Raw genomic sequence first — 27,137 nt, forward strand, 5'->3', positions numbered from 1 at the left:
GCATGGCCAGGTCTCAGCTGAATGGGAAAATGTGAGATATCTGTTTGGGGCTTTCCACTCTAATCTGTTGCTGCTTTGCTTCATTCCTTCTGGCATGTGTGCCTACCCTTTTAACTGCCCTTCAAGCAAGCTTTCTTGGGGGCTTCAGTGACTTCACTGGACCTGTCTGATCTCAAAGTAGATTTTTAGGATCCACCCTTGCCAACCTTCAACTCAATGTTTATCAATTATCTTGACTTTATGCCTTTTCCCTAGAGGATCCTGCTTTATGCCAGATCAGGGTACCAATGGGCTCATGTGGTTGATCCCCTATTTCCAATATGTCTGTGTTGTAAAAGAAAAAAGAATCCCTGCTAATGTGGAGCTATTCCAGACTGGGGAGGAGAGACATTGTAAGGGTTTACACAATTTTCTGTTACAGATTTTAATATGCTTATTTTACATTGCTTCCAATGCCTTTTGAAGTTGGAATTTCCTCATTGCCAAACTTGTCATTTCTTTGGCTCCCCTCATTTCCACCCCTCCACCTTTTATGAGTAAATCACTGCAGTTAACGGGTCACCGTGTAAGTTTCATTCTCTAAGACGAAAAAATGCTTATTCCATTTATTTAAAAAGAAATTGGCGAGCAGAATTTGCTTGGCACTCTGCGAGTGACTTTGGCTTGAACTATGTATTAGACGTCAAGGCAGAGTTAGGTGAAAAGGATGTTAATGAAATAATGTAAATATAAGACACTCTTCTCCAAGAAACTGTCTTTTGCAGGGAAGAAAACATAAATGTGAAACAGAGACATCAGATACCAGCTACTTTCCAAATAAATATAATAATGGGCATAATAACAAGATGACTATTGTGAATAGCAAATATTTCTGCTTACTAAATGTTATTATACTTGCAGCTTATTCATGGAGAAATGTGTTTCTCTCACTTTGATGATCCTTGAGTTGATCAGATGTTTCTCCAGAAGTGAGTAATGATATCCAGAACATGTTTTGATCCTCTCAGTCTGCATACAGGTCATTGCAAAAATGCCATATAAAAAGCAAGATCTAATAGGAATAAAATGTAATAAGTTAAAACTAACTTGCATTAAATTTTAGAATAATGATTCTCATAGTTTATAAAACAATGTGCCTGGGCCTTCACATTGACCCTGTGGGTTTGGACAGATATCATTGTTATCATCTGTATTTTCTAGACAGGAAACTGAGACAGAGAATGAATGTCCAAAGGTTTAATATAGCAAGTATGTCACAGGGTCAGGATATGGAACACCAGCCTTCTGACTTTTCGGCCAATTCTCTCCCTTTAGCAACAAGGATTCTCTAGCTGTTTGACCTGGAGAAATGCCTCTAGTGTCACTCAAAGGCATGTATAGCATCCCACTTAAGCAGAATATATATTCTCTAAAATGGAAAAAAAAGATTTTACAATCCAGACCTCTTGGCTGGTCACATGAGTGTAAATTCCCAGGTCTGCCTTATTCAGATTTTTAAGTACTTGACACAGTCGTTAACTCATTCATTCAATAGATATTTATCGAATGCCTATTTTGTGCTTGGTACTAGTATGGGCACTAAGGATGTGTTTGTGAACAAAATAGAAAAACAAATCCCTACTATTGTGGAGCTTATATTCTACTGGGGAATAGAGAACAAAAATTAAATAATGAAGTTAATAAACAGGTAGGTTACATCAAATGCCAGAATAGGGTCAGTGTTGTGAGAAAAAACTGAGCAAGAGAGTGGATTGAGAATGCTGGAGATTCCTGAAATTCTATGATGCCTATGCTGATATTTTTCTCGGATCTTGTTATTTTGATGCAGTTGGAGAAAAATGAGGCTTACTTAGGATTAAAGTGGTAAGATACACGTACTTTCAAGCTTGTTATTAAAAGTTTCATGTTTGTTTTCGGAGAAAACAGGTACTAGGAAAATACAGAAAATTAGCAGTCCTGTGATCTGCTAACCTGGTCTTTACTATTGGTCCCAACTCCCAAACTCCCTGTCTCAATCCTGGGCTCCTATACTCTACCACTTTCTGAGTCCTCACTCCGCAATCTTCACTTATCTCAGAATATGCAATAGGCCGTGGTTGAGATTGCTGTATCAGGTCAGTTTCCAATTATCACCATACCCTAAGTGCCTTCTCTTGCCCTGGAGATCAAACATAAACTCCAGACCTTTTCCTCCAAAGCCAAATGCTTGCCAAATCTCAAGCTCCCTGTTCCTGTGTATAAGCAAGCTTTATCCTGAGTTCTAGCCACCCATACTTTCTCATTATCTTCCCTTTTCAATCTTCATTCTCCTGTCTCCACACTTTTCCCTGGGCTATCCATATCTCCCTTTCCTTCCGCCTTACAATTCACAATATCTCTCCTATTAGCATGCAGTACAAGACTCACTTTTCATCAGTTATCCTAAATTTTCCCCCACTTGATATTACATGTTTTCCAACTAGTGAGTCAGTTCTTCTCTACAAACTTATATTTGTTCTATTCAGATGATGGAATCTTAGAACTGGAAAGGACTTTGAGGGCCTAACTCCCATCCACTGTAAAAACACCTTCTGAGACATCCCTGGCCAGCTGCAACCCACCTCATCTTGACCAGAGGAGCTGCCTGACAGATCTACATATGCCTTTCAGTTTAAATCTTCATCGCTCTCTACAAGCCCACCACCCTTCTACCTCCTCCGCAAATCTCACTAGATGACTGCAGCTATTATTTTTCCAAAGAAGAAAAAGCGAGAGAGAGAGAGAGAGAGAGAGAGAAGCTACTAGGTCAAAATTTAATCCTCACTTCCTGTTTCAGTTAACTATTGCTGCATAATAAATCATTCCAATACTTAGTGACTTAAAGCAGCAATGGTCTATAATTTCTCAAGATTTTTGAGGATTGAATGGGTTATCCCCTATTGCCTGGGCTCATCATCTGGTCCCTCAACTGGGGCTGGAGTGTCCAAGCTGGCTTTCCTCACATGTCTGGAAGTTCATGCTGTCAGCTAAAGCACCGATTCTGTTCCACATGGCCTCTTATCCTCTATTAAGCAACAATGGGCTTCTTCACATCATGACGTTCTCAGATTTCAAAAACAGGTAAAATGGAATCTGTAAAGGCCTTTTAAGGCCTAGCCTTAGAAGTCATAGTATCATTGTGCTGCATGCTATTTATCAAAACAAATCCTAGATTCAATGGGTGGAAAAACAGATTCTACCTCATGAAATAATAAAAGTCAAAGTCATGTTGCAAAAGTGTACACAATTCCAAACCATCGACCACCCTTGCAAACTGCTCAATACTGGGCTGCTCAGAGTGCTGCCTAGGGAATGGTCGCTCTTCCTCATTTTTAAGACAAATCTCTCCTTCTGGATCCACCCTGTCTACCTGCTCAGAGATTCTACTCCCTCTCCTGTGAAATCAGGGTTTCTCTTGTTACTGTTTCTTTCTTGCCATCATTTAGCCATATGCAGATTGCCTCTATGATAAATTTGGACACACCTCAAGCCCTAAATGGTTTGTCATTGCCCTGAAAAAAAAAAAAAGCCACATTTATTAACACTGCCCATCTCCCTCATTTTTAGCCAAGCTACTTGAAATGAAATCTGCCACAAATATGTACCTCTCATTCTTGCCTCCTATTCTTTATATTGTTTCCTTCTTTGGTATCTGTGACACCGCTGTTTTCTTATTCTTACTCCCTTTCTGATTACCCTTACCTGTTTTCTTCCTTTGCTCACTGAAACCTTAAGTGTTATTTCACCTTCAGATGTCAACATTTAGTGCTCTTCTCACTATATTTTGAGGTGGTAATATTTACTTTTAGGGCCTCAACCATGCTCATATCATGCTCATACATGTTCCACATGGCTTCTGAGATGTTCCCCAGCAAGACTGAGCCCACTTGCCTACAGAAGTAACTCATTATCAGTGCATCCTTTCTTGGCCTTTCTTCCTTCCCCCTCTTCTTTTCCCCATCTCTACACTTATGCATACTTGGAATTGCCTCCAAAAAACTTACCTGTACCAAAGTTTTTGTCTTGGATCTACTTTTGGAGAAACCCGAACTAAGATGGCTTATATCCTAAATATTTATAGAGTTAGTCCTTCCATCCTCTGTACTTCCTGAATCCAAATCCTCATCTGGATTACTTTAGGAATTCGTATCTTGTCATTTGACTCTAATTTTGTTCCTCTTCAATTTACTCATGACACTTCAAGCAAATAAGCTTTGTAAATCAAAAAGGTGATCATGTTACACCCCTCTTTAATAACTTCAGTGGTTCCCAACTTCCCCCTACATAGAATAAAGCCAAAGTTCTTAAAGCTGACTATGAGAACATTCATGATCTAGACTCTTTTTACCTCTCTAGCCTCAACTTCTACTGCAGTTATACTGAGCTACTTGGCATTTATCAAAGGAGTGGTATTCTTCTTACTTCTAAGACTTTGCTGAAGTTGCATCAAGTTCAGACCTATTCAATATTGCAGTAGTACATGTATAGTTATGATTCTCTCTCTAAGTTATAAGCAAACTAAAAATTGTGTTTTATTCACTTTTATATCATTTTATATCCTCAGGACCTGGCATAAATGCCCAGCATGTAAAATATTGTTAATAAACATTAATTACTCTAGCCTCAAATTAAATACTTTCTAAAATTGTAGGCTCATTTTTTTCTCTAAACTGTTTTTAACTGTAAAACCAATTTATTCCATTATGTATTTTACAACTGAAAATATTAGGAAAAAATAATCATAATCTCATTAATATAATTTGTTATATTCTTGATGTTTTCCTGATTAATCTTTTAACATAGATGTTAGTTGTTTAATCATCTGAAATAAATACCTAATAATAATAATAACTAATGTTTAGATAGCACATACTATGAGCCAAATACTGTTCTAAGCATTTTATATACATTAACTTATCTATTTTTTTGATGATCCTCTGAAATGGATCTCCATTTTATAGATAAAAAAGCTAAATCACAGACAGGGTAATTGACTTGTCCTAACCATATAGCTAAGTAAATGGTAAAGCCATAATTTGAACGCATATAAGCTGGCACCAAAGTTCATGCTATATTTCATGGAGAAGATTAAATTATTTAATACACAGAAAGCACTTAGAACAGGGCCTAGCACATGGTATAAATTCAATAAAGCCTAGCTGTTATTATCAGTGGTAGTATAATGAACATAGTAATTTGGTATCTTTCATGTTAAATTAGGGCACAGATTTTCACTAAATTAGATAAATTTTCACTTTGAGTTTGATCATAAATAACTTTTCATCCTACCATACAATGAATGTACAATATGCTATAGAATGATCCTGAAATAATTAGTTTTTATTTACCATATTTCTTTTACTCTTTCGTAAGTATATGTAACACTATGAGCATTATCTTTGTGCATTAAGCTTTTCCCTCTTATTTTAGGTCATTTTATTTAGGATAGATTCCCGGAAGTAAAAATTATGTATTAAAGGGTTTGAACATTTTTGTAGTTCTTTATACAAATCAGAAATTGCTTTCCAAAGACATTATATTAAAACTATGTTTTAGAGTCTCAATAGCTTAATATTTACAATTGTTTTATAAAATTTATTTTCGTTAATACTAGCATGCCTATATGGCCTACACAAAATAAATCCCATTTCTTTTCAATATGACAGACTTTCAAATATTTAAATTTTCAAAATGTGTGCCTAATCAATTTGTACTTCAATGCAACTTCTCAGTTGTCCGGCAGACATTCTTTCTCCATGCCGAACATCCCCAACTTTCCCAGCATCTTTTGTCTGACAAATTTACCAGACTCCTAACTATCTGAGTCATAGTCTTCTAAATACATTCCATTGTGCGTATGTCCCTCTTAATTTAGATATTTCAGACATGGCCTGACCAGCACAGAACACAGGGGGACTATCACTGCTTGACCAGGGCATCTATTTCTAGCACTGCAGACTAAAGTCACATTAGCATTTTTGGCACTAAAATACGCTGTTGCTCATGTTTATGTGCTGTCATCTAAATCCCCCAGGCCTTTTTCACATGAACTGCCATTAAGTGAGGGCTCCCACACCCTGCACTGATATAAATAATAGTATGCAGTTGAGCGAAGTTATTTATGTAGGTTCTAAGTAAACTTTAGTTTATTTATGTTTATTGTTCCAGAATGTTGAGATTCATCTGAATTCCTAAATATGTATCTTGATATACCTGATAAGTATTTTTTTCTTGCTCTGTCTTATGGTGCTGATTGATAACTATATTTATACTTTCCATATCTTCACTAAAGTCATTAAGAAAGTTGTCATCTGGCCAGGCGCGGTGGCTCATGCCTGTAATCCCAGCACTTTGGGAGGCCAAGGTGGGCGGATCACGTGGTCAAGAGACCGAGACTATCCTGGCCAACATGGTGAAACCCTGTCTCTACTAAAAATACAAAAATTAGCTGGGCGTGGTGGTGTGCACCTGTAGTCCCAGCTACTTGGGAGGCTGAGACAGGAGAATCGCTTAAACCCAAGAGGCGGAGGTTGCAGTGGGCCAAGGTCGTGCCACTGCACTCCAGCCTGGCAACAGAGCGAGACTCCATCTCAAAATAAATAAATAAATAAATAAAATAAAAAAATAAATAAAGTTGTAATCTAACACAATCCCAAGTACAAAATCTCATATGTAATTACAGTCCTTTGATTGCTAGCAGCCAGAGTTTTTGGATATGGCTACTCAGCCAGCAATAAATCAGCAACTGTGGATCCACCCAAGTATCTTACTATTTACTTTAGTTCATCCGATTCCTGAAGATATCATGGGAGACTTAAATGACTTGTTGGAACTAAAATGAGTTGTGATTATATGGTTTTTCCATTCATTACTGTTAGAATGGTTTTATACTTCTGTCTAAAAGGAAAGTAAGTGATTTTAACCTGTATCTCATAAACTATCCTTATTTTCTAAGCACTTATAAACTAGCACATGCCAATATTAAATCTTATGATGATCCAGTGTTTATATTTCCTGACTTCTCTATAAAATTATCAGTTCATCATCGGAAAAAGTCACTTATACTTCCACGTGTGTTTTATAAGTTAATACAGTAGCAGACTTAGCCAATAATTATTGATTATTTCAGTACCCCAATAAAAAGTATGATAAATTAATAAACAAAATAATAAAGCAAAATCCTGAAATATCTGTCCTACATATACACACACATATACATGTATGTACACACATATATATGTATATACATACATGTATATACATATATATGTATATTGTATGTGTGTGTGTGTGTGTATATATACTTTTTAATCTACATCAATATGCAAGAGGTAGGCTCTCTGCTTAGTTTACATAACATTAAATTACTAATAGCATGATTATTATCTGATTATGAGTGTTATTGTCAGTTCTCTTAAAATCAGTCATAAAACAACTCATATAAACTGTTTCTCAATGTTCAAAAATGTTTATTGATTTATTTAACTTCCAGGGTGCTTATTGGTTCTCCTTCAGTTGGCCAACCCAAAAACAGAACTGGAGATGTCTATAAGTGTCCAGTTGGGAGAGGTGAATCATTACCTTGTGTAAAGTTGGATCTACCAGGTATGTAAAATAGAAAAATCTGGTTTTAGGCCAGGTGTGGTGAATCAAGCCTGTAATCCCAACACTTTAAGAGGTCAAGACAGGCATATCGTTTGAGCCCAGGAGTTTGAGACCAGCCTGGGCAACCTGACGAAACCTCATCCCTACAAAATATACAAAAAAATATCTGGATGGGGTGGTGCACTACTGCAGTCCCAGCCACTCAAGAGGATGAGGTGTGAGGATCGTTTGAGCCCAGGAGTTTGAGACTGCAGTGAATGGTAATTGTGCCACTGCACTCCAGCCTGGGTGACAGAGTGAGACCCTGTCTCAAAAAAAAAAAAAAAAAAAAAAAATCAGGTCTTAAATTATGCCCAGTATTCTCACTGAAAACAGGTTTTGGGCTGGGCGCAGTGTCTCACACCTGTAATCCCAGCACTTTGGGAGGCCGAGGCAGATGTATCACCTGAGGTCGGGAGTTCAAGACCAGCCTGACCAACATGGAGAAACCCTGCCTCTACTAAAAATACAAAATTAGCTGGGCATAGTGGCACATGCCTGTATTCCCAGCTACTTAGGAGGCTGAGGCAGGAGAACTTTTGAACCCGGGAGGCGGAGGTTGTGGTGGGGCAACATCGTGCCATTGCACTCCAGCCTGAGGAACAAGAGCAAAACTCTATCTCAAAAAAAAAAAAAAAAAAAGAAAACAGTTTTTAATCAACTCAAGAAAATATTAGAAGTTATCTATAATCATTTTTCATATAATCATTTATAATCTATAATCATTTTTCTATAATCATTTATCTTCCAGATTCACATAGAATGCCATTTTGATTCCCTCTGTCCTTAATTTGCTTTAGAAAGTCGTCAAGGAGCATACATAAATTAGAATATCTTACTAATTTTATACTTTTAACTCCCTGCAGTTTTCAGAATTCTTTCTAATTCAGTGGTAATGTGAAATAACTTCTCCAAATAAACCTGCCCACCACATTCCCTCCACAAAATTTAACTTAGTGCCTGGTTTTCAAGAGGAAATAGAATCAAAGGAATTGTAATAGATACATTTAATTTTAAAAATAGAATCACACAAGATAAATTTATATTGAAATAGATGTATTTGACAGAAATAGTTGGAACGTGACTGGAAAATTCCTACTAAAATTATCTAGAAATTAGAACCCTGTCAATGTTCTATACAATATTACATACTATGGAAATGATTTATAGCCCCACAAGTTTATTTCACATATTGTATTTTTCAGTTCTCCTTTTTTTGAATTTTCTATTTGTTTGTTATTATGAACTTTTTTTCTTTACATGCATAAGCATACTTATAATAGCTGCTTTAATAACCTTGCCTGATAATTCCAACATCTGGAATATCTCAACATCACTTTCCATTTATTACTTTTCCTTGAGGTTGCATCACATTTTCCTGTCTTGTCTTGTAATTTTGGATCATAACCTGGATTATATTTTTGAATTACAGGTGTGGAGATTCTAGATTCTGTTATATGCCTGTGAATAGTCTTAACTTTTTTTATTAGCAGGAAATTTACTTGGCTCAACTCAATTTCCAAGTATTGACTTTCTTGCAGTGACAAGTAGTTAAAATCTCTATTCAGGTTTTATTTCAGCAGGGCTATTTGAAATATACTCTGCGCATTTTACTATTCAAGTCATCTAGTTATTTGGATAAAATATATATGCATATTATAGAACTGTTGTTTTGTGGCTCTTTTTCTAAGATATACTACTGTCCTCCTCACTTTGCAGCTGCTGCCATTGCCCCCAATCTCTGTTCTCTTTTTATTCAGTACAGTAAGACTAGGAGTTATATTTGAGTTTTAGCCACTGACTAGGGCCTTCCCTAGGTTGGGGGTGGGTTAGGGGTGGGGGACAAAAACAAAACAAAACACAAAAACACGAAACTCATTTAGTGCCAGTATCTTCTTCCAAGTATGGATTCCCCTCCATTTTCTGCCACCTTTCTAGTGCCTTCAGGTGATTGTTTCATGTATTTTTTTTAATTCTTCCTAGAATTTATAGTTGTGATTTGCAGAGGAGCTGTTTTGTTAGGAGTTACTCCTCCCTTACTGGAAATTGGAATAGTTTTAAAATTAGGCTAGAGAGTTTAGCCACATCAAGTACAGTAGGGAAGTTTCCACTGTAGTCCCTAATTGTCCTAGGAATGCTTTTCCTGGGTCAAGCTTTGTATATAAAATTCTAATCCAGATTATACAAGATCAATGCATACACTCGCCCAGCTCTAGGTGCTTTCAAAGCAAACCAGACTAAACTCTTGGACAAAAGCCATTGCTCAGATCAGGAAGTCTAACTGACCATTCCAGAATCTCTGCTTCCATTCCCCACTTTAAATCCACATACAGTTTTAACATGAAAACAACTTCTGGAACAAACGGTGAGACAAATCTTTCTCAACCTGAATTTTGCCTCTTTCTAATATTCCACTCTACTAAGCAGATTTAGAAGTTCTTGTTTTTCCTGTCCAGTCTTTTTTTCTTTTTCTTTTTAGTGTGAGAAAGTGGAACTTCTTGCCAATATTGTCAGGCTGGCGTGCTTCATGCTTCAGGACCCAACATTCCCTTCAGAATGTCAAATGTAGTCTCTTTACTGTGTTTCCTTTATCAAAATTTTCTGGACACTGCTCTAATATTCTTCTAGTTTCCTTTGTCACCCAAAGAATGTCCTCATGATTTTGGAAGTCATGGTCAAAAAACTGGTGTTTGAGTTTTCTTTTCTGATCTTCTACCCATTTCCCCTTTTCCTGCCAAAAATCGTGTTTCCTCACTGGTCATTTATAACAAAGTTATAAGATTACATTATATCTACAGTATTATGAGATTAAAAACTTTGTTTTAATTAGCAAGAACGTGCAAAAAGCAATCCCACATTCTCATTGCCCTGCTAGTTCTGCATTCTTTCACAGTTCAGCAAAACTATCCGAAATAGTTTCTGGGACATGAGCCAACTCTTCAGCCTTAGCTTGTTCATTATATTCCTTAAGAAGACTTGGAAGACTAATTAGTTGAACCAAAAGAAGAATGTGCTATGATATGAGCAAAACAAATAGAATGTCTTAATGAGAGATGCTTAAAATTTCACTTTGTGAAACTTTTTCTCCCTCATAAAATTTTGTTCTATTTTTAGTTAATACATCAATTCCCAATGTCACAGAAGTAAAGGAGAACATGACATTTGGATCAACTTTAGTCACCAACCCAAACGGAGGATTTCTGGTAAGAATGGAGAGATTGATATTTATTGACAACAGATATGCTGTCATTTTAAGTCTTTGTAAGATCTGTTATATAATTTTCAGTCTAATGATTTCTAATTTTAAAACAATTTTTTAAAGGCATGTGGGCCCTTATATGCCTATAGATGTGGACATTTGCATTACACAACTGGAATCTGTTCTGACGTCAGCCCTACATTTCAAGTCGTGAATTCCATTGCCCCTGTACGAGGTACAGATTTTATGCAATGTTCTTGCATGTTTGAAAAGCCTATGCAATGAATGAGACATATGTATACAAAGGAGCATACCAAAAAGCTTAAAGTATTTTCTTAGCTACCAGCATTACCAATTTAGGTAAATGTTTGCTTTGCCAGTATATAACAAAATCTGACTGCTTTTTTTGGAATTGATATTAATGTAAATAACTTTACAAAGTCGTTTTTAAACATCATAGATAAAGCCGTCATGCTGCTTATATTTAAAGAATGAGTCTCTTTGAAGAAAGAAGTAACTTCATTTGAGATATGCTCAAAAACTGTTTTATAAAAACTGTTATATAAAATTCAAATTGAGAAAATTTGCTAAGATAACTCTCATACAATATTAATTAAAATTCAGTAGGTATGAATTTTATCCCACACCAATTGTTATTGAAAGCAATGAATATTTTTATCACCTTTACTTTTTCTAAAACTATTTTTTATTGCTAAATCAATGTATCTACTTTGGAGAACATCAGTTCGTCTTTTAAAATGAACTTCTTTCAGCCATGAAAGCACTTCATATGCCTCTGAAAAAAATAGATTCCAAATTTGCACAATTGACTCCTTTTATTGCAGAATGCAGCACTCAACTGGACATAGTCATAGTGCTGGATGGTTCCAACAGTATTTACCCATGGGACAGTGTTACAGCTTTTTTAAATGACCTTCTTGAAAGAATGGATATTGGTCCTAAACAGACACAGGTATGTGACTTTGTGTTTTGATTTCTGTTGTTCTAAAGATAAAATGCACAAATTTTTAATAAAACCAAATATTCTGAAAGCAAATTAATCAATAAAACTAAAGTTGAGAATGAATTTTATATCCATTTTCCTGTTCTTATTTCTGATAAAAAGGACATTACTTTAAGCTGTGTTATTTTCTATTTTTTTCTTTTTTCTTTTTTCTTTTTTTTTTAGACAGAGTCTCACTCTGTTGCCCAGGCTGGAGTGCAGTGGTGCAATCTCAGCTCACTGCAACCTTCACCTCCCAGGCTCAAGCTAGTCATATTTCTCAGCCTCTCCAGAAGCTGGAATTACAGGCATGCGCCACCACACCTGGCTAATTTTTAAAATTTGTAATAGAGATGGGGTTTCATCACGTTGGCCAGGCTGATCTCAAACTCCTAGCCTCTGGTTGATCCACCCGTCTCTGCCTCTCAAAGCATTGGTATTACAGGCATGAGCCACTGTGCCCAACCTAGGCTGTGTTATTTTCTAAACAGAAAATATTATGAAAGCTGCCATTTTTAATGCACTTGAAAAATAACTCCTATAGATTTCTATAAACTCATAATTTAATTTTTACTTAAAATGGATATAGCCACTTTTGGTAATATTAGAGCCGGGTGTCAGAGTTTGTAGAAACCAATCTGACATCCCAAAGAACCCATCACATTATAATCTCTCTTCTCATATTACATAAATAAGTTAGTAACTGACCAGAGGATACTACTTAAAGCCTGTTGTCCTCTCTGTTAATAATTTCTTTTCCCTAAGTTAAAAGCAAATGCCCCTGGCTATCTCTGCATAAAATCAAATAGTTGTTTGTTTATCCCCCCAATTAATATCTATTTCTAAACACATCTCCTTTATTGCCACTAAATGAAGTGGAACTTCTCAAACAGCTTTTCCACTTTATATACTGAGTTTAATTTAATTACATTTAATTAAATACATTTGACTGATTTAATGTTTATTAAACTCATATAGGCATATATATTAAAATACAGAGCAGACATAATGGATAACAGGCAAATAAAATGTCAAAATGAAGTCAATGCCTCAGGTCAGGAATTAGCCCTAGAATCAGAGCCTAAAAGATTGTCGTGTAGTTTGGAGGCTGTGGAGAGCATAGGAGACTTTAAGATTATAGTACTGCAATCAGTATAGTGATCTTCCTTTTTTTTTTTCTTTCTGAGGGCTCTACTTTGGGAGAAGTTTCTGAGGCACTGAAAAAGCGGTCTGACTGCGTTAATGTTTGCCACACCTACTTTAAATTTGGAACATAATACATGCACATATATATACATACATGTGTCTTCATGTGTCTGTGTATATTTATGTCTCTTAATATTTTAATATCTATGTATACATAATTTTCTAAAAGGATGGTGGTTGAAAATTTCAAAGTTGAACTCAAACCTCAAAGTGAAATGTATTGCTGCATTCCAAGGCTGAATAGGTCTCTGTAGAGAGCAAGTGGAAGGGTAAGGTTATAAATATCCTACTGGACAATAGAGAACTTGTTGAAATCAGTGTAAAATCATTAAAAATGAAATGGGCTTTTACGTATCACAAAATGTAATTTTCCCTGGAAGTGACTTATTTGCAATTTACCTTCTCAAGTGAAATTACTAGTGGATGGTAGGGGACCTTTTTATCCCTTCTTGCTACAGGGTACAGGGCATCTTAACAGACCCACTCCAGGATGCGACGTGCTCTTCCTTCTGGCACCTGTTCCGCATGGACCTCCTTTTCTCCCTTCTGAGACCACTCTTCCTTCCTCCTTTCCTCGCTTCCCCTATCCCTTCTCTCCTTGGCCAATAAGATAGCATAGAGTCGTAAGATTAAAGATGGAAAGAATCTTAACGGTCACTTGGCCCCAAACCTCAATTTATGAAGGAGACACGAGAGGCTAACTGACTTGCTTAAGGTCTTTCTGCTTGCGGATGGCAGATCAGAACACACACAGCTCTCTAATTGTAGCCCAGTTTGTTGTTGTTCTTTCCTTCTGAGGGCTCTACTTCTAGAGAAGTTTCAGAGCCAGTACCATCTAATGCCCCTAAATAGTAGATTTCAATCCTTTTCCATTTCATGAGGATGACTGTCCTCATCCTTCCTCAGGCAGCCTCTGGGCTGAAACTGTGCTAGGCTTGGCAATGCCTCACTGCCTGCACTAACATACCTTAAATGAAATGGCTCCTGTTCCCGCTTTCTCCACTTTTGCCCATGATGTGCTTTCTTTCCTTCTTCTTGTTTTGTCCACCCATTTGATCTTCTTATCTAATTTTTTCCTTGCAAAGCTAATAACATGCTTGAAATATTTTTTAAAATTTATTATACAGCCATCTAAATATTTTATTTTACCTTTAAATTCACTTATATATATTACTGTAAAAAATTAATTTATTTGTAGCTATTTGTGAAAATTAGTGCAGCTGTGACATGTTTGAAGTTGGTCCACAACTTTAGAAAGAAAATCCATACGGCTCTTTTAGAATAATAATCACAGCTTCTGTAAAGATCTATGCCAGTGACTCCATTTTGTAAAGAAATAAATAACAGTCAATTGCTTATATGCTCAACATATTCTTCTGCAATTTTGATGTTTTTCAGTTAGAACTATAATTAATTTACATTTCTGTGTTGAGAGTCCTAAAAGAGGAGCTATTCTGCCTGTCCACCAGAGGAATTCTAGCCTGCCAGGGTGGGCAACATGAAGTTGTATATATTTTCGGGAGGGAACAATGGCTTTATTCAGACAAATGCAGGAGGGCCCTTGGGGTCCAGATGCTACCAGTGAATGGAAGGAAAATGAACTTACCCTGAGGCAGAAGAGTTCAGTTACATTTACCAAGATCCAGGACCTCAATCCACAGAGAAGAATATTTCTGAATGAAGCATTCTGCACAGTGTCGTTTACAGTATTTCTGACTTCACCCAGGGGAACCTGATTTTTAAAGAGAGAAGCTGATTATATTTCTGAATTTTTATGTCATATCTTGCTTTCATCATTGATTGTGGAGCTTAACCATATACATTCATTCATTTATTCAGATATATGTAATAAGGGCTTACTATGTTCCAAGCTCTATGCTATAGCTTGGGTAATAGTGGGGAAGATGACAGACAAGGCTGCTGCCTTAATGGTGCTTCTGTCTAATGCAATGTTTCTCCAATTATGGCTCATGGAATTTCTGCTTCCAAGTCATTGGTATGCTTGAACTATACCCCACATTTTCAAAATCAGAATCTCTGAGGGTGGGGCTATAGAGCCTGCATTATATATAAGCAACCCATATGATTCTTTTTTGTTTGTTTGTTTTTTTGACAAGGAGTTTCATTCTTGCCACCCAGGCTGGAGTGCGATGGTGTGATCTTGGCTCACTGCAGCCTCCACCTTCCGGGTTCAAGCAATTCTCGTGCCTCAGCCTTCCGAGTAGCTGGGATTACAGGCATGTGCTACCATGCCCAACTAATTTTTGTATTTTTAGTAGAGATAGGGTTTCGCCATGTTGGCCAGGCTGGTCTTGAACTCCCGACCACAGATGATCTGCCTGCCTCGGCCTCCCAAGGTGCTGGGATTACAGGCTTGAGCCACTGTGCCTGGCCCCATATGATTCTTAAACAGATTAAAGTTTGAGAAACACTGGACTAAGGCATAATTATTATATTAGCGTGCGTGTGTGTGTGTCTGTCTGTCTATCTGTGTTTGCTGCATACTGTAGATAATAGGCACCTCAAGAGCAAAGGCTGCATCATCTTCTTATCTTCATCAGTGGCCAGCCCAGTGGTTTACTGTAGCATAGTAAGCCCTCAATGAGCACTTGTTGAGTAAATGTTTGTATCATAATGAGTCCAGTTTTGTATTTTTCTCTGATTATTGGACACTTAATGAGTCTTTTTTCTATAACTGGTATTTTAAAAATTATTTTAAGTATATTACTTTATACTTTATTCTCTAGTGTTCAGTCTTTTCTAATCTTTTTTTTCTATTTTGGCTTATGTTTTATCAGTGACTAAATTCATAAATAATTCTCTAAAATAAAGAGATTGGAAAGGACATATTTACCAAGCCATTGCTTTTGCTAAATCACATTTAACAGGGTTTTAAGTATAATGCATGTAAACTCTTTTTAAAGTTTGATCATCTTTCAGTGGATTCAGAAAAGAAATCCTGTCATAGAAAATTTGGAAAGACATTTCCTTTTCAAAGAAAATATGTACTGAAAAGCATGCTTATCTTTCATGTAGTCTTATAGTAATTCTTTCCAAAAACTGTTCAACAATCAATTCTTTTTCTTGATTGGTTGCTAATGTAATTTAAATCCATTTGATTTGTTTGTTTGTTTGTTTTTAGTTTTATTTGTTTCTTTTAATGAAAGCATTCAATTCCACCCTATCATTGGCAGAATTAGCTTCTGGAATTTATTTTCCCCTTTATGTATTATCTCTATCTCCGTTTCTGAAAGGAACAGATGTAAAAATGAATTGTGAGAAAGATTACCCAGGGGAGGGTGCAAAAGATAGAAAGCTAAGAGCCGGACAGAGAACTTTTAGACTCCTCATCCATACCAGATTTCTAAAAGACTATGAATGTAGTTGATAAGATTTGTAGAGAGGATTTCTCTCTAGAGACAGCCTACTCAGAAAGGCTTCAGTGGGGTCATACACATCTTGGTATGTGTATACTGGAGTTGGGACACATAGTTGATTGACTAATGCCTAACTCCTGTCTGAATTGTCAGAGCATGACAGCAGCTGTTATGTCTAGCTGCTGACAGGGAAGTCAGAGCAGAGGTCACTGCACTGGAGTCAGCCTGCATCCCCAGAGATTGTTAGAATGCATGTGTTTTCCCAGGATTGGCATGGGTACTCAAAAGCAAGAGCCAGCATCAGGTCATGCCAGGGCCTGTCCTTAGGGATTACTGGAACTGAGTGGCTGCCTCTGCAGAGAACGCAGAAGATCTCTTTAATTCTTAGGGACTGAAGCAGTGGGATGCATTCACTCAGGGCAAGGGTCTACACCCTTGCCCTCAGTGAGACATCTCAGTGCAGGGAGTTCTCCAAAGAACCCTTGAAAAAGTTATGCATACCTATTAGGACCTGATTCATCTTAGGATAATACCAATGCAGTAATAATTTCTCTATCCTTATTTATCTTCCCTACCTCTGTCCCTGGAAGGTCAGAAATCACAGTTAGCACTTTAAGTGAAAACAAGTAGGAAAACAAATAAAAGCCAGTCACGCATCTTTCTCAACTACAAGCTTCTTACCTCGTGTAAGCCCTTAGTAGAAGTAGGAGAGAAGATTTAACTACAAATGCGCTTTGATGTTTCACCTTGTTGGTTTTAATTTAGACAGAACCATATGAAAGTATTTGATTTTTTTTTCCAACCTACAAATACAGCAATTTCATTTGGTACAGCCTAAATTAAAATATATAACTTTTTGAATTAACAGATATTTTAAAACTAAGAATAAAAAAAATCATAAGATATTTATCTTTCCATCTAGGGATAGCAAAATACTTCACTTTAAATAAATTTTGAAGGGCTGGTGGGCCACAAATAAAGGTTATATTCTAATTACACCTCCTGTATTTTTGTTTGCTGTATTGATTAGCTACACATTTGGTACAATAGATATAGATTGAATATGATTCCTATTCTCTGCAGTCATAGATTTGTCATTTAGTAATTGCAAGCAATAAAAGGCAGAGTCAAAGATATGGAATATTTCTCAAAGTAACTGTTACCTCCAAAAAACAAAAATAAAAAAAAAGAAAAGGAAAGGGGGAAGGAAGGAAGGAAGGAAGGAAGGAAACTTACATTAAGTTTTCCATGTGACAATTTAGTATACATTAGGGAAATACAACACAAGGATGGAAACATTCACTGTAAAGAGCTACTCAAAATCCGTTCTATGTTTCTGTGTGGCCCAATGAAGACTTTTGCAAGCATAGTCAAGGAATTTTTGTCAACCAATTTTTTACTCAAGACAGAGTAAAGACTATAAAATTGCCTTTTAAAAATCACCTATAAAAACAGATCTGAAACACTCTGAGCTTGCCATAAAAGATATGATGGTATAAACATTATGGAGGTCTTATTGATCCTCAATACCTAAACATAGCATTGCTTCTAATAATAAATGAAGATAATATAAATATGTCAAATAAGAGTGCATTACCCTAAATAAAACCAGTAAATTGTGAGGCTTGATATAAAAGTGAAATAGACTAATGGAACAACGTCTAGATTGTTCACATCAAAAGTGTAGCATAGCATTAAACCAAGCAAAATGAAAGAGAGAAATTAATTAAATTTTAGGAATATTATTTATCTTTCTTTTTACTGCTGATTTTATGGCCATTTCCCTAGAAGCCTTAAATCTGGGGCCTGATTCATTGTTTGTAGGTCTGAAAAGAAGCCTGAGGGAGCCATGCAGCCATACCTTTGTCAGTCTGCCTACAGTTTCCGAATGTGGGGTAGGGAATGGGGTGAATCTTCTCTCTCACTAGCCTCTAGTCTCCATTCTTCCACCCCTCCAGCTATCAGGCACTAGAATAATCATTCCAAAGTAAGTTCAGAACATTTCCCTAATAACAAACAAAAAACAAACAAACAAATAACTCCTCTTGTTGCCTGCTAAATAATATCCAAGCTCTCTAGTGGACTAACTGGCATCTGACCACCTGGCCCAGCCATTTCTCATGCATCCTGCTTCCCCTTACACCCGCCTCAGTCCTTTTTTTGTGGGGGGGCGGGGGAGATGGAGTTTTGCTCACGATCTCAGCTCACTGCAACCTCCGCCTCCCGGGTTCAAGCTATTCTCCTGCCTCAGCCTCCCCAGTAGCTTACCTTTCAGCCATTCCTGGGCCTTTGCCTTCCTTGTTCACGAAGTGCTGTGCTCTTGTTACTTGCTTTTCCTGTGATTCCCTGCTCCAACTCAAGCGCTGTATTCTAGGAGAACTTCAAATGTCACTTTCTCTGTAATTTTCTATGATTATCCTACCCACTGTTCTTGAGAAAAATGCCTTCCTCTCCTATGTTCCCATAGCAGCTGCAACCATGAGAGCATATTTCCTTACTGCTCTTATCACTCAGTAGCATTTCTCTTTGCTTTTTGGGTCTGTCTCTCCTAGTAGACTATGAATTACATGACAACAGAATTGTGCCTTAATCTTTTCATTTATGGAAGATAGTCTAGGGTTTTATGTATTCCTAGCACATGACATGAGCCATTTATGTTGAAAAATGAGAGTTTTTGAATTTTCACCTTCTCATGTATAAAATCGTTGTTTTAGTGACCTCTTTCCCTTACTTTGCTTCATATAGTCATATTGATCCACTGAGCTGGAAGGTACTTGCTTGTGGGGGATTCCCCTGGACAACCCTTTACATTGTATTTCAGTCTTTTCTTTGCAGGTGTTTACCCACCTAGCCCCATTCCCCTCAGCCCTAATTTCTCCTGTAGCCCTTGCCCTTCTCCACAAACACAGTGAATTAACTTTGTTTTAACCTCTCCTATCTTTGCATTTTTGAGCCTACGTCACTTTCATTGTAGCATCTTCCATGAAGCAAGAGTCCAGATAAAGATACCCTTTTTCTAGAACGTGTGTCTATTATCTATCAACTTTATTATGTTTCTGAACACTTGTTTCCTTAGGAAATGATCATCTACCTGTAAATCAGTCCCATTTATATCCCTCTTTATAATGACAAAATGTTAAACCTAGCCTCTGCTAACATAGCTTCAGAATGGTTTGTGCTAACAGTTAACTGGGATTGTATCCTGTATTATCACTACATTCATATCCTGACTTAGTCACACTGGAAGTATGTTGTAGGGTAGGGCTTTGTACCATAGTTTGATAAAAGGAAATATACATTGGCCAGACATAAAGCCTGAACTCTTTTCATATTAGGCAATTGTGCACCTTACAGGAACCCACAAAAAACCTCATTGTTTCCACCTTGTCATTACTTCCCTAAAGAAACCATTGACTTGGTAATATTAGTTATTGAATGAAAGCCCAGAAACTTAGCTTATGCTGGGCATTAAAATTTGGGTGCTGGTGTAACCCTGACTTAACAAGATAGATATAGAAGATAATAATATAATTATTAATTAATAGATAACTCCATTCCTTCACAACTCTTTGACTAAATATACTTATCCTAGTTGACTTTCTGTTGCTATAACAAAATACCCAAGAGTAGATAATTTGAAAAAAAAAAGGTGGATTATTTAGCTCATGATTCTGGAGGCTGGGAGGGCCAAGATAGGGTGGCTGCAGCTGTTCAGCTTCTGGTGAGGGCCTTGCGCTTGTGTCATAACATGGTGGAGAAACAGGAATGGAAGCAGCCATGTGCAAAAAGACCAAACACAAGAGGCAGCCTCGCTTTGTAACAACCTGCTTTCTTGCAGTAACTAATCCAGTCCCACAAGAGTGAGAACTCACTCCTGTGATAAAGTCCCTCTTGACTCTTTTTTTGCCTCTTAAAGGCATCACCTCCCAACACCACTCCATTGGAGACCAAGCATCAACATGAGTTTTGGTGTCTCGGTGGGGACAAACCATATTCAAGCTGTAGCAGAAATTCATAGCTACTTTAGACACTTCTTTTTCTTAAACACTCTTATCATTTAAGATATTTGTTAAAATCTTAAACATGACTTTCAGTTTCATAAGAGACTAATCCAAAAGGCCCTCCATTCAGTGTTTTCTGATAGTGTCCTTCCTTTCATGTTCTCACACTCACTTTTCTCCCTCTTCTCTGCCCCCAAAAGAAATGAAGTCATTGGATAATTAATTTGCTTTAATTGAGCAGATATTTATAAAGTGTCTGGACGATCAAGTATTATGCTAGGTGTCAAGAGCAATAAGAAAAAATTCACTGAAATGTTGTTCCTGATCTCAAAATCTTCCAACTTAGAAATGAGGTAAAATCATATATTGGGACAGCTACAATGCATGATGGTATGTCATAAATATAATGAAGGTAAATTTACAACACAGAACAATTAGTTGATCTTGACAAGTAAGTAACTCTTACTGTTGTAGAACAATGTTTCCCAGTCTGAGGTGTTGAATATGATCCTCACAAAAAATATTACTTTAAATAAGAATAAAATATACCAGGTCTTCCAATTAGTAATCCACAATGCATGTTTTTAAAGACTCTGAGAAAACTTTCGAAATAATTTGCTTATAAGTCTAAATAGAACAAGTAGGGATAGGAGTAAGAGAAAACCTTACTCTTTCGCACCATTTGCAATTTGTGACAGTTTTCATAGTGATAGGAGAAAGGTAGAGATGGGGAGGAGTCTGCTGTAAAGATATATATTTAACTTTATTTTACTCATTGTTTTCCAAGATTATTTGACCATAGAATTCTTATTTTATTTATTTATTTATTTATTTTTATTTTATTTTATTATTATTATACTTTAAGTTTTAGAGTACATGTGCACAATGTGCAGGTTTGTTACATATGTATGCATGTGCCATGTTGGTGTGCTGCACCCATTAACTCATCATTTAGCATTAGGTATATCTCCTAATGCTATCCCTCCCCCCTCCCCCCACCCCACAACAGTCCTGGGAGTGTGATGTTCCCCTTCCTGTGTCCATGTGTTCTCATTGTTCAATTCCCACCTATGAGTGAGAACATGCTGTTTTTGGTTTTTTGTCCTTGCGATAGTTTGCTGAGAATGATGGTTTCCAGTTTCATCCATGTCCCTACAAAGGACATGAACTCTTCATTTTCTATGGCTGCATAGTATTCCGTGGTGTATATGTGCCACATTTTCTTAATCCAGTCTATCATTGTTGAACATTTGGGTTGGTTCCAAGTCTTTGCTATTGTGAATAGTGCCGCAATAAACATACGTGTGCATGTGTCTTTATAGCAGCATGATTTATAATCCTTTGGGTATATACCCAGCTGGCTCAAATGGTATTTCTAGTTCTAGATCCCTGAGGAATCGCCACACTGACTTCCACAATGGATGAACTAGTTTACAGTCCCACCAACAGTGTAAAAGTGTTCCTATTTCTCCACATCCTCTCCAGCACCTGTTGTTTCCTGACTTTTTAATGATCGCCATTCTAACTGGTGTGAGATGGTATCTCCTTGTGGTTTTGATTTGCATTTCTCTGATGGCCAGTGATGATGAGCATTTTTTCATGTGTTTTTTGGCGGCATAAATGTCTTCTTTTGAGAAGTGGCTGTTCATATCCTTCGCCCACTTTTTGATGGGGTTGTTTGTATTTTTCTTGTAAATTTGTTTGAGTTCATTGTAGATTCTTGATATTAGCCCTTTGTCAAATGAGTAGGTTGTGAAAACTTTCTCCCATTTTGTAGGTTGCCTGTTCACTCTGATGGTAGTTTCTTTTGCTGTGCAGAAGCTCTTTAGTTTAATTAGATCCCATTTGTCAATTTTGGCTTTTGTTGCCATTGCTTTTGGTGTTTTAGACATGAAGTCCTTGCCCATGCCTATGTCCTAAATGGTATTGCCTAGGTTTTCTTCTAGGGTTTTTATGGTTTTAGGTCTAACATGTAAGTCTTTAATCCATCTTGAATTAATTTTTGTATAAGGTGTAAGGAAGGGATCCAGTTTCAGCTTTCTACATATGGCTAGCCAGTTTTCCCAGCACCATTTATTAAATAGGGAATCCTTTCCCCATTGCTTGTTTTTGTCAGGTTTTTCAGCCAATATCATACTGAATGGGCAAAAACTGGAATCATTCCCTTTGAAAACTGGCACAAGACAGGGATGCCCTCTCTCACCACTCCTATTCAACATAGTGTTGGAAGTTCTGGCCAGGGCAATTAGGCAGGAGAAGGAAATAAAGGGTATTCAATTAGGAAAAGAGGAAGTCAAATTGTCCCTGTTTGCAGATGACATGATTGAATATCTAGAAAACCCCATTCTCTCAGCCCAAAATCTCCTTAAGCTGATAAGCAACTTCAGCAAAGTCTCAGGATACAAAATTAATGTACAAAAATCACAAGCATTCTCATACACCAATAACAGACAAACAGAGACCCAAGTCATGAGTGAACTCCCCTTCACAATTGCTTCAAAGAGAATAAAATACCTAGGAATCTGACTTACAAGGGATGTGAAGGACCTCTTCAAGGAGAACTACAAACCACTGCTCAATGAAATAAAAGAGGATACAAACAAATGGAAGAACATTCCATGCTCATGGGTAGGAAGAATCAATATCATGAAAATGGCCATACTGCCCAAGGTAATTTACAGATTCAATGCCATCCCCATCAAGCTACCAATGACTTTCTTCACAGAATTGAAAAAAAACTACTTTAAAGTTCATAAGAACCAAAAAAGAATTCTTTTTTTAAATCAAACTTAGTAACATAAAAAGGGATGCTAGTATTCCCAATAAAAAAAAAAAAAAGTGAGTGGATATTTGTGTGGGGGCTTACCTGACAACATGATTGTAAATCTCATATTTAAGTGGAATGTTCTAATAAGTGTTACAGACCACTTCTTCATGTAACAAAATTCATAGCCAATTGTGTACCTGATTTATGCCATAGCCTGAATCAGTTTTTAGGTCTCTTTGGCCTTGGATTGTAATTATCTACCCATCTATTTATTTTGTTCTACTTAATCAAGAGGTTTAAACCACATCTCCCCAGGAGGTAAATGTATCCTTTCCAGTTGTCTCTGAAAAGGAATTTTCCTTCTGCATGTGACTCCTTATCCCCCATCATATTATAAGAGACTGTTCTTTCTATATTCATCTACTCTTTTACTGATACCGTAAACTGCTCTTTACAATCTCTGGGAAAGAATGTCCACATTTAACCCGATTGCACCTTTTAGCTGTCATCCCTGCATACCCATTTCTATTTATCAAAATGCCTAGAATATTTCCACCTCCATTATTTGTTGTCAACAGCTCTCTATCCAACTTCCAGCATCTGACTTTTGTATCATTCCAATGTAATTAGCTACTTCAAGTCAAATATTAGGATTACTGTTTTTTTTTCCCTTTTTCCTTTCCATTTCTAGGATGACTTAAACTCCTTTAATTATCATCTTTGACATATTTTCCAGGCTGAAGGCCACTTTGTTTCCTTCCATAGTACTTTCATAATCTCTTGGCTATTTTTGAGCTGGCTTTCAGATTCAGGAAGCTGAATCCTCCTTCCTCCTTGAGGATTTTCACGTGGGAGAAAATAAATATGCTTGAGATTTTCTCTCCTCTTGCTTCCTCACGATGTTCATCACTTGGCTCACTTTTTAACTTGGTATTTAATTCTCATACTTTATTTGATTCTGCTACATACATTTACATTATGCTTGTTTTATTAGCCTTAAATTATAAGCTAAGGTGAAACAGAAACTATCTCTGTTGAATTGAATCTCACCAATATTCAGCACAACATTACATTTGTTTGTTTTGTGATTTGACCCTTTGTCTGTAATGAAAATTAATACTAGGTTAGTGCCAAAGTAATTGCGGTTTTGCCATTACTTTTAATAAATGGTACCATTTTCTGGGGAAGACTCACAGCAGACCTTACTCTGTCTGGTTCCTAAGAAAACAAGCACCCCAGTATCAGCCAGGGACCTACATTGAATGTCATTTCCCTGAGACTTGAGTTTTTCCACTGCTCCCTCTTCACATTTCCCAGACTTCGTTGTATCTCTCTTTTTCTACTTATCATTATTTCCCTGCTATCTCGGTTTTCCATTTGCTTATGCAAAATGTTACAGTCATCTAGTAAGAATGTCTTAGGGTCAGCTGTGAGCAAAGCAAAACAGCAGTGAAGGATAAGAGAATATCAAAAGCCATGACATAGTCCATACTCTTTACCCCTGCCTGTCCCTATAAAGTTAGGATGTACTTGGGAAGATATAGTGTGCACTCAAACAGTTGAGAAGAATGCAATACTCACAGACAAGTTTGTTTCAGAGTTCCAAGAAGGGGAAGCTCAATATGGGCTACCTTGGCAACAAGGGAAGAAAAGTTTTGCAGAGAGAGTGGAACTGGAATTAAATCTTACAGGATTAGCTTAGTAGGAGAGACAAAGAAGAGCATTTGGTAGGAGTGGAGTTCATATTGGGGAGTCCTGAAGATGAGGGTGAATGGAGAGTTTAGCATTGGAATATTGAGGGACTGAAGGTCAAGAGGAGAAAACTGGATTTTAACATATGGACCTAGCATTTCAAGGAGTAGCTTGAAGTTTTATCTATTTTTTAAAAATTAGAATAAAAATCTATCTTTTAAAGTATATTTCAAAGTCGTCGATACAGGCAATGGAGAGTTATTGGAGGTTTTTGAACAAGTACTTTATAGGATGAAAGCAGAGTTTCAGGACAGTTAGTCTGCCAGGAATATGTAGAAGGATTTGAAGAGAGTGGAAATGAAGAGAGGGAGATCAGCAGCAAAGAGACTGACCATTGACAGGGTCCAAGTTCAAAGCAGTGATGTCTGGCCTGAGCTAAGGTAATGAGGTAGGAGGCGGGACTTGACTCTGGAGTCGGGCTCCAACACCAGATCAAATTGAAGACTAGCTAAAACAGGGATGAGGCAGAAGATGCCTTCCATAAACAAGCCCACCAGGGTGCCATGTTAGTTTACCATTGCCATGGCAACAACCAGGAGTTACTGTCCCATTCCATGGCAATGACCCAAGGACTTAAAAGTTATTACTCCTTCCCTAGAAAGTTATGCATACACCACCTCTTAATGTACATGTGATTAAAGTTAAGTATAAATATAACTGCAAAACTGCCATGAGCTGCTCCTCTCTGCCTGTGAGGTAGCCCTGCCGGGCAGGATCAGCCACAGAGCTGTAAGGCCACCAGAGCTGTAATGCTGCAGCTTCAAGATAAAGCTGTTTTCTTCCACCTCTGGCTTGCCCTTGAATTCTTTCCTGAGCAAAGCCAAGAACCCTTGTGGGCTGAGACCCATTTTGGGGCTCACCTGTCCTGCATGAGTAGGAATGCAGGGACACAGTTGACAGCTGCCTTAGGTCCAGCTCCCAGAAAGAAGCAAACCCTGAGAGGCTGATTCACATGATAGTGATTTATTTGTGAGGAAGCATTTCCAACAGAAACTAGATGAAGAATTGGAGAAGCAAAACAAGGTGTCAACAGAGGACAAAGGAAAGTGTAATTTCAAGTGGAATCCAGGCCTCAGCTTGACCTGGAAGGGGAGTTTCTACTTGAGTCAATGGGCGGATTTCTCATTCTCTGCATTCAGCATTGCCTGTGGATCAGGGTGATGGGGAACTGGAGAGGGCGGGGGACTCCCAGACACTCCTGGTTTTTTCAGTCTTTGGGGTAAAGCAGTCTAGTAGCCCAAGTGCAGTCATCTAAAGAGAGTCTCAGGTAGAGTTGTTAGAAGCAAAGTATCCATAGCAGATAAGGGAATAGGCAGTTATAACTCATCTTATATTTTAAGATTTACAAAGAATAAGCTTTTAGAAGCCAGGCACATATTGGAGGTGGATAGATGGATGATAGAGATGTAAAATTTAAAGCACTGATTTCTGACTTACCAATGTTTTGAGTTTTTTACTATTCCTAGTGTGAAGATAATTTTTCCGCATAATCCAATGGTTCATAGTAGGTTCTTTAAGATATGTAAAGTGTGTTGTAAATGTAAAGTATTAACACACATGTGGCACAAAGCAGTCTTGTTAAGTTGGCATCTCTTCAGCTCCTCTCATGTGTGCTCACCCCTACATGTAAGTGAGATAACCCTTTTTCCCAAGGAGTTGGCAGTTTACAACAATTAGATTAAAACCAATAAATGAGAACAACGTGCACTCATTAGTAAAAAATAGTAGTAGTGTTTGGCAGCGCTCAAATGTGCAACCTCCTTTGAGATTCATGGTCATTCCTTTAAAAGGAGACCAGGTTACAAGTTGTGTGACTTGTGTCTAGCAGCATTCAAAGCCACAGAAGCATATACAGAGGAGATAATTGGATTTAACCAGAGTTGGAAGTTAGCCAAGTGAGTCATTGGAGGGAAAAAAAAGGTTAAAGGAGTTAAATGTTTGCAAATAAATGATTATAGTCATTGGACCATGGTATCTAGTCTAAGTACCAAAAAAAAAAAAAAAATGGCAGTATTAATGAGTTAGTTGGAGGTCTTGATGTGGTCAGGGAATTAGTGAAATGAGCAAAAGTTAATGTTCAAAAAGAAGGACATTTGAAATTGGGATTGACCTGCTGACAAGGTCTTCCAAATGACAAGGTCAAGGATAAGACCTTGGGAGAAGATGGCTA

The 27,137-nt window shown here is 37.2% G+C and overlaps 1 protein-coding gene across 1 annotated transcript in view; it reads left to right on the forward strand.

Annotated features, from left to right (window-relative positions):
- The window catches only part of ITGA1 (integrin subunit alpha 1), a 170,617-nt gene that overhangs the window by 66,792 nt on the left and 76,688 nt on the right, over positions 1-27,137 (forward strand). Inside the window, exons 3-6 of the mRNA XM_002815549.6 lie at positions 7,511-7,623; positions 10,777-10,865; positions 10,985-11,096; positions 11,707-11,834. Of these exons, the coding sequence (XP_002815595.2) occupies positions 7,511-7,623; positions 10,777-10,865; positions 10,985-11,096; positions 11,707-11,834 (442 nt within the window). The remainder of the gene's footprint in view (positions 1-7,510; positions 7,624-10,776; positions 10,866-10,984; positions 11,097-11,706; positions 11,835-27,137) is intronic.

This window comes from Pongo abelii, chromosome 4 (genome assembly GCF_028885655.2).
Source record: "Pongo abelii isolate AG06213 chromosome 4, NHGRI_mPonAbe1-v2.0_pri, whole genome shotgun sequence".
NCBI lineage: Eukaryota > Metazoa > Chordata > Mammalia > Primates > Hominidae > Pongo > Pongo abelii.